This window comes from Myotis daubentonii, chromosome 16 (assembly GCF_963259705.1).
Source record: "Myotis daubentonii chromosome 16, mMyoDau2.1, whole genome shotgun sequence".
Lineage (NCBI taxonomy): Eukaryota > Metazoa > Chordata > Mammalia > Chiroptera > Vespertilionidae > Myotis > Myotis daubentonii.
In genome coordinates, this window is record NC_081855.1 from 22,059,572 (window position 1) to 22,074,380 (window position 14,809).

The 14,809-nt window shown below is 41.9% G+C and overlaps 1 protein-coding gene across 1 annotated transcript in view; it reads left to right on the forward strand.

Moving 5' to 3' along the window:
• Window positions 1-12,684, forward strand: part of METTL16 (methyltransferase 16, RNA N6-adenosine) — a 78,337-nt gene extending 65,653 nt beyond the window's left edge. The window contains exon 10 of the mRNA XM_059669151.1: window positions 52-12,684. Coding sequence (XP_059525134.1) covers window positions 52-666 — 615 coding nt within the window. The 3' untranslated portion in view covers window positions 667-12,684. The remainder of the gene's footprint in view (window positions 1-51) is intronic.
• Window positions 12,685-14,809: the final 2,125 nt, after the last annotated feature.

Below are 14,809 nucleotides of genomic sequence, written 5' to 3' on the forward strand. Positions count from 1 at the left end.
GATGTTTTGAGGGTGATTTCCTATAAAATTCTGTTTTTTTCCTCCAAATAGGTCCAGCATAAACGAGTTCCTTGTGGAAAGGGGGAAGTTAGCCTTTTCCTAACAGCCATAGAAAACTCCTGGATTCATTTAAGGAGAAAGAAAAGAGAACGAGTGAGACAATTGAGAGAAGTTCCTCGAGCTCCTGAGGATGTCATCCAAGCCTTGGAAGAGAAAAAGTTCACCCCCGAAGAGTCTGGCAGTAGCCAAGATTTGGCCCAGGGCCCCCCAGAGAGTGGGCCTGCTCTACAGGAAGGCGAGTCAGCCACTGTTGAGGGCCATGGCCCAGTCCAGGATTCGCTTTTCCAGGAAGGAAACCCAGGACCCATGGAGGATGAAAGGAGTGAGGAAAAGGGAGACATGGAGGTCTTGGAAAGTTGTAAAGGCTCTAGCAATGGAGCCCAGGACCGAGAGGCTTCTGAGCAGCTCATCAACCCAGTGTCTGAAAAAGAGCACCCTCTCCAAGGAGTGGCTGGACGTTACCTTTTCAAGTGTTTGATAAACATTAAGAAGGAGGTAGATGATGCCCTAGTTGAAATGCACTGGGTTGAGGGTCAGAACAGGGATTTGATGAACCAGCTTTGTACCTATATACGTAACCAGATTTTCAGGCTTGTTGCCAGTTAACTCCAAACTTCTTGCACAGTTGGAAAAGTTCTATGAAGCAGCTTGCTTGGAGTGGCCTGTGGGGTGGCAAGAGGAATTCTACCATGGGTCTATTGGTAGCATTATGTGGAATTACCTTTAAAAACAAAAATAAATTAATGCATTTTTAGACCTCCCCCAACCCCCCTTTTTTAAGTTACAGGGCATTGTAGTATGGTAGTTCAGGAGGAAGAATTGTGATTATCAGCATCAACAAAAAGCCATCAGAACACTCATAATGGATTTAGACCTGAATTAAACTGATTACCTTAGCTTTAGACTGCTTCTTTGAGGCTAAAAGGATTATTTTTGGAACCTGGTCTGGGTCAGAACTGTACAGAGCATCCTGCTTTCTCATCCTCCAAATGGAGGCAGTACACCTGGGCAGATAGGCTCTGTGCCCTCTTCTAGTGTCACCTTGAAGACTGAAGACTTTCTCTGGGTACATATGATTGACTGCCCCTGAGTCAGTCCTAGGAAAAGAACTGGCCTGATGTAGATGGCGGGAGAGTCAGGGAGAGGAAGCTTAGTAATGCCAGAAGAGGGGCTGATCTGGGGAGTGCCTGGAAACGTCACATTCCTGACTCATGTCCATTTTGATGTTGCTTATTCCAGAAACAATTAGGTAAGCAAAACTCCCAGATATGAGTGACTGAGACACAACAGAATGAAGCCATACCCTTCCCTCCAACCTGTTGAAAGTACTGTTTGTAGTAGTTTTACTAGTATATGACATTTGAAATGGAGCTTTGTTTTGTTTTTAATATAAGAGTAATTCTGAATTGAAAACTGTCCATCCTGTTTGAATCCTGGGGTTGGGGAAATATACTCTTGAGTTTGAATGGGTGAATGATGATAAAAATAAGAAATGGAGCAAGATAGTTACGTTGCTTAAATTCTCATCTATTGGCAGATCAGTTGTAGCTGATCAGTTACTACTTTGGTGTTGGTTCCTTAGTAATCCCCTCTGTATTTACCTACCTGTTAGCATAGGAGAATTCTGAGGCCAGGATAACCATGTTCTTAAAACATGTTTCTAATTGGAATGTCAGGGTTCAGCAGGAATGCCTCTGGAAAAGGAGTCTCATTTTTTGTTCTCTTGGTGTTTTGGTTACTCTCTGTTGAGCTTCACTTTCAGCAGCCTAGCATTCTATTTAGACTGAATTTTTTTGAGTATGGTGCCAGACAGAGTCCCTTGTTACCTACAAAGAAGACCGGAGCAGAATAGTTAAGCCACACTTTAGAAAGGTGGCTATTGGTTAGGGCAGAATACTGATGACCTTGGCATATTTTGCCAGTAGCTAGGCCAGGCCCTCAGCAAAGATACAGGAAATGAAAATAGGATTATGTTATACCTGCCTGTAGCGATGGAAACAGCTGCAGAAGATAACATAGTAACCCATCAGTGTTCTTAACCTGGTCTGTGAGCCTCAAGAGAATCCATAAACCTCCTGGGTTGTTTGTATTTTATTAAAAAAATTTTTTAATATAATTTTATTGATGTCGGAGAGGAAGGGAATTGAACTATGACCTCCTCATTCATAGGTCGACACTCAATCACTGAGCCATGCCGGCCCAGCCTGGGTTGTTTTTAAAAGCTCTGTGAGCATATGTGTTTTGTTTCATTTTGTTCCTGGAGAGAAGGGTTCCTGACTTAGAGCAGTCAGTAACCCACTCAGGATTAGGAACCACTGTTCTAGTCCAACCTCTCATTTGACAGGTTGAGGAGACCAGTCTTGGCCCAGGGTCACACAGAACCAAGATTTAATGCATAGCCTTGGATTCCTCTGGTCCAATAATCTGTGCTCACCCACACCAGCCTGCTCTATTGACCTCTGATGACACATTTGAATCATATGCCAGACCCAAACCAAGGTAAATTTCTGTCTTGATAGAATTTTAGGGTAATTGAGTTAGGAGGCAACTAGTGGCCAATAAGTATTTATTTTTTGCTTGTTTGTGTCATTAAAAAAAGAATCTAGCATGTGCTCATTAAAGACTTGGAAAAGTGAAAGAAAACGGCAACAAAGTCACTCCAAGTCTCAGCCTTCTCAAACACAACCACTAATGGTGTTTTAGTGTTTCCTTCTAGTCTCTCTTTCTGTAGATGGGGTGTGTGATTGGGTTTAACTTTGGTTGTACTCATGCTGTGTATTTAGTTTTTTTTTTTTTTAATATATTTTATTGACTTTTTACAGAGAGGAAGAAGGGAGAGAGATAGAGAGTTAGAAACATCGATGAGAGAGAAACATCGATCAGCTGCCTCCTGCACATCTCCCACTGGGGACATGCCCGCAACCCAGGTACATGCCCTTGACCGGAATCGAACCTGGGACCCTTCAGTCCGCAGGCCGACGCTCTATCCACTGAGCCAAACCGGTTTCAGCATGTGTATTTAGTTTTATATTACGCTTTTTTCATTTTATACCTTATAAGTATTTTTCCATGTTATAACAGTAGTGCATTTATTTATACTCCTTGCCTGATCAAAATATATTTCAGGCACAGTATTAGCCTTTGTTTAGATCTAGTACTTAGAGAATCCCAGAGAATAAGCTATGTAACTGGAGGCACCAAAGATGTGTGCAAGTTTCATTGTCCCAGGTTTAAGGCTTTGTGTCATGGAGGAGGTTTTATAGGTGTTGTGAATGCACTTAGAGTTTAAAAGATACGTGACAAGGGAAGCTTCCACTGCTAGAGCTGTGTCTTCTTTGCATTTGGATATCTAACAAGAACATTGAAAACATTTTTTAAAATATATTTTTATTGATTTCAGAGAGGAAGGGAGAGGGAGAGAGAGATAGAAACATCAGTGATGAGAGAGAATCATTGATCAGCTGCCTCCTGCACGCCCCACACTGGGAATTGAGCCCACCACCTGGGCATGTGCCCTGACCGGGAATTGAACCATGACTTCCTATTCATAGGTTGACACTCAACCACTGAGCCATGCTGGCTGGGCCGTTGAAAACATTTTTAAAAGACATCTAAAAATTCTTTAGGTATGCATGTACTTTATAATTGTGTGATATGTGATGTGATAGCATATAACTTTGGTATAGGGGAAAGAGCAATTTATTTTCTTTAAACAAATAGGTGATTGCCCTGACTGGGTGGCTCAGTTGGTTGAGCTTTGTCTTGTGCACTGAAAGGTCACCAGTTCGATTCCCAGTCAGGGCACATGCTCATGTTGTGGGCTTGATTCCCTGGTCCTGGTGCATGTGGGATGCAGCCATTCTGATGTTTCTCTCTCTCTCTCCTTTCCTCTCTCTCTAACAAAATCAATAAAAAACATTTAAAAAAAAAAAGGTTATTGACCCATGTATCGTGTTGAATGATACTTGCCTTAAATGTCTGGAGGTCACGTTCATATTGATGGATTGGTATGGAATTAAATCTTTGTGGTATGATCTTAAATTCTATTCTGGTCCCTGGCACTGGCTTCTGATCTCCTATAACTCAAATGGTAACAGAAGCTGAACTTGTTTTCCAAGGAGGACTAAAGCTGCTTTTGTTCTTTGGAATCTGTTTTGCTTCCAACAGTTTGCTTCCCTGACCCCACATCCTTGCCTGATTTTTCACTTACCAGAGCAGTGCTCCATGTCCTAGCAGGGTTGGCATCTCTGTGGTAGAGTTTTCACTAATTTTAAGAGTTCATATTGATTACTTAAAACTTTGGTGTGTGTGTGTGAATATATATATATAACGAAATCTCTCCTCTTGATATAATTCAAAGCTTATGATGTGATTACACCAACTTCTACAAGTAATACAACTGCAAGGTGTGGAAAAGATGGAAAACCCAAGGCCTCTTAAAAAGAGGTAGTAGCGCCCAGCTGGCGTGGCTCAGTGGTTGAGCACTGACCTATGAACCAGGAGGTCACGGTTCGATTCCTGGTCAGGGCACATGCCCGGGTTGTGGGCTTGATCCCCAGTAGGGGGCATGCAGGAGAGGGCTGATCAATCGATCGATAATTCTCTCTCATCACTGATGTTTCTAACTCTCTGTCCCTTTCCCTTCCTCTCTCTCAAATCAACTAAAAAGAAAAAAGGTAGTAGCATTTTAAACTACAGCATTTTCCTCTGTGGCCACACGGGGGCACCTTTGGCCCTTTTTTCATTCAAGCACCTTCACTGCACTGTGGGAATGGATTAAATTGTGCGCTTGGTATTTTCTTGAAATACCCATTTGCTACCCAGATAAATATTTTTATGTAAATAAAATTTGAAAAATAAAAGTAGAAAGAAGAAAAAAATCTATTACCCTATGGTCTTTTTATCTGGACATAATTTTTCAACCTTTTAATGTTTATGGTCACAGTTGACTGTTTTTCTTTCCATCTGTCCTGCTTCTCTAGAATATATCCAAGTAGGATCAGTCCTTTGGATCAAACTTGATATCTAGTTAATTAAGGTGCTGCAGGGGAATGGTTAGTGAGCTTAAACAGTAACTTTTCAAAAGCCTTATGTTATATGAAAAGTAATACAGAGAGTTCTAAGAAAGAAACTGTTTTCAATGTTCTTTTGTCTTCATTCTTTTGGTTTATCTGGCTGGCTGACTAGCATGCATGTAATGTGTTGTTTACATCAGTAGATGGCACAGTTGGTTCTGTGTTGGTATGTATTTTATAGGTTAGCTGGGCCTTCTTTCCCACAAGGGCTGTTTCTGTATAGAACATGTATATTACTAACCCTGGGGCCTGTGTGGGCTCAAGAAGAAGTTCCATCCACTCTTATTTTTATGGCACAGGATCAGATGTTCTGGGTGGCCACCCAACAAATAGATCTGCACATTAGGAGGAAGAAGGCCCATTTTGGGAAACTGAAGAGCCCTCTGGGAGTAGGAAAGTCTCAAAGATAACAGCAGTTTTATAGCCATCCAGGAAGTACCCTAGGAAAGGGACTTGGCCACATTTTTTAGGGAAGTTGGTGCTTGAGAGATTGGATTTGCTGAATGGGCAGTAACCCCAGTAAAACTCAGAGGCGGCTTGCTAGTAGAATAAATTGGCTTCTGCCTCCTGGAGCAGGGCATTCAAGGTCCCGAACCTTTCTAATGCTCCCCAGTACAAATCTCTTGGTGCTCGTGCCAGCACAGTATTAGCCCTACATGGGTCTCACCCCGCTAGCAGCAGGGCCTCACATACATGCCAGAGAGTTCCCACTCTGCTCTGTAAAGGCATTCAGATCCTCTGCTGTGACTCACCCAAATGACTAAAGCAGCAGTTTATTATTTTAATTGCTGGTTGGAACAGCTAATGCTGCCTTTTGGAGGATATGCTTTTACTCCAGGGACTATGTTGTGACTGAGTGAAGGCCTTACACCGCCAGATGCCCTTTGAGGTATAGCCTACCCGCCCATCTCAGCTGCTGCAAAAATATCAGAGACCCTGGGCTCTCCTCTGGGAAATGGAAGAGCCAGGGAAATGAGATAAGAAGGGATGAACTAGAAAGTGCGAGTGAACTTGGCATAATTGGCTTGTTTGTATATGCTGTTCTAAAGAGGGCAAAGGATGTTTAAGTCCTAGGCTTTTTAGCCACCCTAAGGGAATGAAAAACAAAAGAGCACAGGCATCACCGTTCACCAGCCTCAGTTTACATTCCAGTTCCACTTACAGACTAAGTCAATTTCACTAAGCCTTGGCTTCCTCATTCAAAAGATGAGGAATTCTTGCTTCCCAGAGTTACAGCAGCAGTTAAGTGAGAGAAGTACGAAAACATCTGGAAGGGCAAACAAAGAGTGGGCTTCTCAACTTGTTCATTTCTTGGTATTCTTTGAGTTTTCAGTTTCTAGTCAGAAAATCTTCCAGTAACTCCAGTGAAAAGTCCCAAGGCCTCAAGTATAAAATTGCAGGTGTAGACTGTCTCTTTTTGAACAAAAGCAAAAGTGAAGCTTCCATGCACTGCAGAAGTGAACAATATTGATTGGTCGTCTTTATATAAATTGTATCATTTAGTAACCCTGCAAAATGGTATGGTTTCCTTGTGTGATAGCTTTAAAAGAGAGGGAAGCTCAGAGAACTTAAAGTGACTTGTCCTAAATTTATTCACAAAGCTAAGTAAAAAAAATGGTATTTGAACTCAGGTCCAAAGATTCAGGATAACAGATCTCAAGATTTGGAAATAATTTGACCCACCTCTAGGGAAGGAGACATCAATTATTTGACAGGGAATAGACAAAAAGTATCTCTTACCCATTCTCACCGTTTTGCCCTTTGAGGTTATATTATTTTCCAGCCTATGATCAATGAGCAAGATTTAATAAGTGAAATTACTTGTGATTAGTTCTTAATTTATGCTACCAAATTTCCATAGAATTTTGTATTTGGCAGTCGTGCAGATAATTAAGTAGTTAGTGAAACCACAAAATAAAATTCTAGCGCATGTACATGTTGGATCAGAATCAATGTAAAATAACTAAATAACTGATAATTAGGTAATGACTCCTAGACAATACCTAATTGTATAATAAGTGAAGAAGGATTTTTAAAATATTTTTAGTAGACAGCACTAAATATTTCACATGCAGAACACAGAACTGGTGTGCTTTTTAATCTTGCTGAAGAGGGTAGTAATTGTCAGAAAAACAGCAAGTCATCTTCCCTAGGTAGGGTGAGTGAACTCAAAATCTGAAGAAAAGAAAAGGCTGCCTGCCATCTGGTGGAGCTGTTCAGGGAGTGTGGCCTGGGAGTCTAGAAACCAGAGCCAGGAAATTCTCAGCTGGGGGACTTGGCTGGCTCTAGCAGCCAGTCAGCCCCTAGGGAAATGTGCTGCTGCTGCTGTCCAAAAGGGAAAGCCATCCAGAGAGCACTGCTGGGCCGGGGCCGGGGCCTGGGTGAGGCAGGCCTGCTCCCATAAATTGGCTGGGAAAAGGGGGGTTTCTAGTCTGGTCCGACAGGATCCTCAATTCCAACTTGCTTGTCCAGGATTCCTGCCTTGAGAGCCAAAATGGGCATTATGGACCAAACTCTGGCCTGTATTTCAGTGTTTCAGTGACCTAGATGAGCACTAATAAGGACTTTTTCATTCACAAAGGGAAGTACAGTACTTCCTCATCTTCTACCCCAGGGGCCAGGCAACAAGGGATAGCTCATGCTCTGACTAAAAGGAAGTAGCTTTTATTCAGTTCCTGTTGGTTATTGCCATGTAAAAATAGGTGCCCAGTGTTGTTGGATCTTTTCATTTCTTTTTTTTATTTTATTTGGAATATATATATTGTTTATAGTATTACATATAGTATTACATATGTCTCCTTTTCCCTCCATTGACTTCCCCCTGGTCACCCCCACCCCCAGCACATGTCCTCACGCTCTTAGTGTTTGTGTCCATTGGTTATGATTATATGCATGTATAAGTCCTTTGATTGATCTCTTACCTCCCCTGGATCTTTTCATTTCTTTGAGGGAAGTCAGAAATCCAGATTTGTGAGAAATTTACCTAATTGTAAATCTTAATTCAGTATTTTAGGAAAAGCTAGTATGTGACCTTTTCTACCAGCAGGTGTTAGAACTATAAATATTTGCAGCCTTCACTGTCCTAATTCTCATTTACTTCAACTACTGAACTCTAGTTCCTGCCCACCCTCCTTTTTTTTAGAGTTTTCACTCTCTCTAAAATCAGTGGGGAAACTTCAGAGCTAAGCATCAGAAAGATAAGAGTTAGATAGGTTTGAGGGGGGAGATGAAATCTGCTTTTGGGGGTAAAATGGGACAGCTTTCAGAATAAAGACTAGTAAGGGAAGTAGACCCACAGCAATAGGTCGGGTTAGTTGAGAACAAGAAGTATGAGCCCCTGGCCAGGTAGTTCAGTTGGTTGGAGCGTTGTCCTATACACCAAAAGGTTTCAGGTTCGATTTCCAGTCAGGACACATACCTAGGTTATGGGTTTGATCCCCAGTTGGAGCACATATGGGAGGCAACCGATCATTGTTTCTCTCTCACTCTCCTTTTTCTCTCTCAAATCAGTAAAAACAGTGGTTGAGCGTTGACCTATGAACCAGGAGGTCACGGTTGAGCCATCAGGGCACATGCCTGCGTTGCAGGCTCGATCTCCAGTGGGGGGGGGGGGTGTAAGAGATAGCCAATCGATGATTCTCTCTCATTATTGATGTTTCTGTCTCTCTCCCTCTCCATTCCTTTCTCTGAAATCAATAATTAGTTAACTGCCACACGTCCAAAACGGAAACCATCCCCACACGCCACAATATTTTGAATTTAATTTAAAAAATCGATTTGCAATGAATATTATAAAAATAAATATATTACAATTTGGGTGTTCTTGGATAGAAAATATGACCAAGGTCAAATTATGTTCTGTGTTCATTTTTCTATCCAGCTGAAAATTCTCATGAAAAATTATTTTAAAGTTAGGGCTGTCACTTAGGGAAATTTTTTTATTTTTTTTTAGACGCACGTGATGTGTGGGGAAGGTCTGCCGCTTGAGTCTACAGACACTTATGGCCTAAAATGGGTTAAAAAAAACCACACATTTAAAATCAATAAAAGCATATCCTCAGGTGAGGATTAAAAAAAAAGTATGAGGCCTTTCCTGATAAAACACAGGAAAACTTTTTTCCCCTTTGACATAATTTCATTTTATAAAAGTAATGCATTTTCACTATACAAAATTTATAAGATAATGAATAAAGATTTACAATTCCATTACTCAAATGGAATTATTTTACATTTTACCTATCTTAGTGTTTTTATATATGTATATATTTTTAAATAGTAAATGTGGGATCATATTGTATATTACTGTTTCATAATTTTTGCATTTAGCAAACATTATGATAACATTTGCTAATTATAAAATTAGTCTGTGTCAGAAAACTTGTGAAAATAAAAATTACCAGTAATCACACTGCCCAAAGACAATCATCATTAATATTTTGGTTTATTGACAACCTTGTTCATATGCTGTATTCGAGTGTTACTTCACTAAACCAATTGTTTCTTGTTGGAAATTTAGGTTTCCTGCTTTTCACTATTGTAAATAATGCTTTAGTGAATATCTTTATACAAATATTTATTTACTTATTGCTTTAATATAAGTTTATGTAAGAATCACTGAAGCAGCCCTGGCCAGTGTGGCTCAGTTGGTTGAGCATCGTTCCCTGCACTGGAGGGTTGCCTGTCCAATTCCGGGTCAGGGCACATGCCCAGGTTTTGGGCTCAATCCCCAGTAGGGCATGAAGGAGACAGCCAATCAATGTCTCACTCTCACATCGATGTTTTTTCTCTCTCCCTCTCCTCTAAAAATCCACTAAAAATGTTTAAAAAAAAAAATCACTGGAGCAGAGGATATGACTCTTTTAAAGGCTCTTTTAAAAATATACATTTTTTTTTTTTATTGATTTTAGAGAAGAAGGGAGAGGGGGAGCGAGAGAAACATCAGTGATGAGAGAGAATCATGGATTGGCTGCCTCCTGCACACCCTCTACTGGGGATCAAGCCCTCAACCCAGGCATGTGCCCTGACTGGGAATGGAACCATGGCCTCCTGGTTCATAGGTCAGCGTTCAACCACTGAGCCATGCCGGCCAGGCTTTTAAAGGTTCTTTATATATTTTGCTAATTTGCTCACTAAAAAGGTTGTACTAGTTTACATTTTTATAAGTGCTTGTCTTTACCACACGTTTGATAGCAGACTAATTTTTAGAAACCCTTTTAATATATAGGCGAGAATATTTTCATTGTTTTAATTTTATTGTGTTATTGGCAAGGTCAAACATTTTCATATATTTACACATATTTATGTTGTATATATTATTTCATATGTTGTTTTATAAATTTTAAATTATGTTCTGTGTTCATTTTTCTATCCAGTGTTCTTTTTATTGAATTGCAAAGGCACATCTTACCAATATTTTCCTCCATTTTATCATTAACCTTTTCCTTTTATTTATGGTGATTTTGTTTGTTTTTACAGTTAAGGAGCTTTTAGAGGGTTTATGTAATCAAATATGTCAGGCTGTCCCTTTATATTTCCTTTGTTTGCCTTTATGCGTAGACACCTCATTCACCCTAGGAGCAACAAAAATGTCTGCCTATATTATATTATGGCTCTTTTTGGCATTATTTTTTACATTTAAGACTTGATGTTGGTTTATGGTTTGAGGTTTGAGGACCTGTTTAACAAATGGTTGAGAGTTATCACAGAGTAACACATTAGAAAGATGACTGGTCAGCTCCAGCACTGCCATCTGAGGTGTCTCTGATGGGTATGGGGACTTGAGCACTGTGAGGCTGAGTGGATGTACTATCCCAGCCCCCAGCCTGGAGGGGTGGGAGAGGCACAGGCTGACAGTGGCTCCTGGAGTGTCCTGGAGTATCCCTAGCACTGCCCAGTATACACTTTCCCAATGGGCCCAGGGGCCTTGGTAAGAGTTCTGGTTGCAGGCATGGAGCTGAGCCCTGGATCTAGTCTAGGCAGTCTATTCAGGCCACTGCTCTGGACCTTGTATAGTCTTCTGAAAGGGCATCAGTTAGAGTGCAGGCAGCTGATCTCTTGGGTTTTAAAGACTTGATCCTGCAGCCTTGCTTTTAGGTATGAGCTTGGATTGCCGGGACAGTAGAACTTAGTCCTTTCTGGGGGGGCACTGATTGCATTCCAGCCCTGTACCCTGGGAGGGGCCTTCTCTATCATCAACATCCCCCACTCTAACTGATCCAGCTGGCTCTTAACTCATTTTGAAGACTTTACCTTTCTCTACTAACTTTGTCCAGTCTCACTCCATAACCTGAATTAGTTTACTCTAAAGCCACAACTTCCTTCCCCGAACCCCGCCAGAGGACTAACTGAAGCCCTCATCCTTTCCCTTGTGCCTTTTTCCACTTTATCAGCTTCCTCCTTCCTAAGTCATCCACATCCTAAGTCTCTCTGGCTGCATAGTGGCTAGCCTCTTTGGTTTCTCAGAAAAGCTCATAGTGCTGGCTCCTCCCTTTTTGCTTTTGAACTGCATATCTTTCCTTATTACTCAGTGTCCACACCCAGGGCGGTTGCCTGGATAAAAATCTGCCCCTTCCCCGAGTCACCTTTTTAGGCCAGCTCCCCCTGAAGTATCCCTGCCTACCCAGGCCCAGTTAGAAACTCCTAATTCCTCAGAGTGGCCTGAGGCAGTGCAGTGTCCTCTGAGATCCTCTGCTTTGCCTTCTCAGTCATTTGCTAACCTTGTTTATTGAGCACCACTGAGCAGAGTTAATGAGGATTCCTGTCCTTAGCCTGGAAGGAAGAGGTTATTTCCCTACCGTCATCCATTTCTGTGAGGTCTTCAGGACTCTGGACTCACTACCCCAGCTGGCCTGTTTCACACAGTCAAAGGAGAACCAGGCCACCTCTCATCCCAGCTGACACTAAGCAGCTTTGAGACCTTGGATACCTTCTCTTGGGAGTTTGGACCCAGTGATCTCAACTCTTCTAGCTGTGACACGTGTGAGGCAATGAAGAGGGGAAAGTACATAATGGCGAGGTGGAACTTGATTGTACCTGTTCCGTAGGTTCAGGAAAAGTCCTTTGACAACTCACAAGGAGTGGAGGATGGTAGGTAAAGACTTAGATGGAAACTTCGGGCGCTGGAGAGCCCACTTCATTGATGATTGAATGAGTACTCTATAGGATTCACCTCTATTAAAGTAATTCAAAACCCTGGTCATCATTCAGGGTAGGCTTATCAGGAATCAGGTTCAGCTGGCTAACCCTACTTGAAATCCACTTAGTTTTTCTTATTCCTTCTTACAAAAAATATGATTATTGGGGACCCTAACCTTCTAAAATGAGTATCTCTTTTAGTACTTTATGGGCCTTTATGTAATCATATGATCTTGTGCTACATCCAGCACTATGGTAGAGAACAAAGCTAGCCTTTTGCAGGTATTATATGGAGTTCTGCTCTGTGACCTTTACCCCACTCTGGCTTACCAAAGGATCACCTGGCCTTGGCTACAAGGATACCCAGCCCAGTGCTGGCACATGTTAGGCACACAATAAATATTTGTTAAATGAATAGTGTCTGGTGTGTCTCTGGCTGGACTAGTTGTCTGCTCCTTCCTCTTCATCTCATAGCTGACTTTCTATTTCTGGTCTTGTCTTAATTATGATAGGTGAAAAGCTCCCTAAAGCCACTTGCAAAATTTCAGAGGTCAGGCATGGAATGTTAGGACATCTGGGATCTAGTGTGAAGCCTATACATATGGCTTTGTTGGGGTAAATGGGGGGCATGGAAGACAGTGTCATTAGGAAATGTCTAGCTCAGCATATTAAAAAATTGAGGGATTTGATCTGGGCGTTAGGGTGCACACAGCTGGAGAAGGAAGACTGAAAATAGAAATCTCGTGAAAAAGCACTCATTGATGGATGATGTCCCAGGTTTCTTCTGCCTCAAAGGTATTAAACACCTAGAAGGCACAAAGAAACTTTAGAACAGATTTTCTGAGATGCCTGGGCTTTGGATCATTCTCAAAATGTGCTAACCTTTCTGCTAAAACATCAAAAATGTTTCTTTTCCCATTCCGTTGAATGAATACAATTGGCAGCTTCTACCTAAGTTCCACCCCCTTGGAACAGGAAGCTGAGGCCAAAACATTAAACAGCCCTTCTGTTCATTCCCCTCGACTTCTATTCCTCACCCATCACTTTGACAGAGATATCTGTCCATTCCCCAACTAGGGGAATCTTAGTTGATGAAAAAAAGCTGTTTGACCATTTTCAGGCTTCTGTAGGCAACTATAGGCCCAGAAAGAGCCTCCTTTCTAAACCCTTGCTTTTGCCTAACATCCCCTGGCTGCTGTCCCCACATGACCCAAATAAACAGATGATCATGTGAAGCCAGTAAGGCTGTTTGTTTTAAATAGCAAGCATCTCCACTAAGCTCTGGAGCAGATGGGGTATTGGGGGCAAGGGAGAGGCTGGCATTTGAATCTGTTCACTTTTATCTCCTGCTTCCCCACGAAAGGAATAAGTGCCTTTAGAATATTACTTTGCAAAGTGGTGCCTTCAAAATATGATAGAGCTGGCCCTGACAAGAAGAGTCAGGAAAATTGGACTTTAGCCTCTAGAAGAGACTTGAAGAGCTGTATGTGTGCCATGACTCCTTGAGGACAGAAAGGTATGGCAGGATGTAGCTCTGAGCATCCTGGGTCACTGGGCAGAATGGTCCAGTACTTACCCCAAACAAAATGAGAACTTGGTCAGCAACGTTATTTCAGGCCACTATTATATATACTGTTTACCCTCTCTCCTCCCCCACCACACACACCTATATATTGCCTTTAAATTTGCCATTTTCTTCAGTTTTGCAGTTGGCCAGGCCCAATAACACTGGTAGCAGGTTGCAGACACCTCAAAGGAAGCAATGTCAAAACCAGCACAGATGCAGCCCTTCTAGGAAAAGGGTATTTATCCATCCCACGGAAAAGAACTGGGATGTTTAATACCTGTTACTTTCCAGCTTCATCATAGAGCCAGTGGCAGGCATCCAGACATTTTTATGTGTAATGGCCTCTCTATGCTCCGGTGTAGATGCTGGGACATTAACTGTGGAAAGGTCAGAGCCCTTTGTAGACATGCTGGGAAACAACCCCTTTCCTCTTGTTGACTAGATTCTTGATTTCCAGGATCTGTGTAGATTTTTTCTTTTATTGATTGACTTGAGAGAGACATTGATTTGTTGTTCCTCTTATTTATGCATTCATTGATTGATTCTTGTATGTGTCCTGACTGGGGATCGAACCCACAACCTTGGCATATTGGAGGAAGCTCTAACCAACTGAGTCAGGGCATGTGCAGATTTTATTTCCCTAGGATGCACTGTGCCCTCAAAGGTAAGGAGCAAAGTCAGCAAGCATGCATCTGTACCAGCTTTCAATGGGTCTAGCCCTCCACTAGTCCCCAAATTAAGAATGTATTCCCTCAGTGGGGATGGAAGGGAATGGATTGGCAGGGTGGTTGGCCAGAGAGACCTCCTCATAAAGGTTTGCTTTTTGGTTTTGTGATGGTGATGCCCAGGCCGTGGGATCTTAAAACCAAATGGCATTGTCCCACTGCGCTGGTTGGCAAAGAAATAAATCTGTGGCCAGGACTGAGAGGGCCCCAGGCCTGCTGGCATTGGGACAACAGAGCTGAATGTGCAC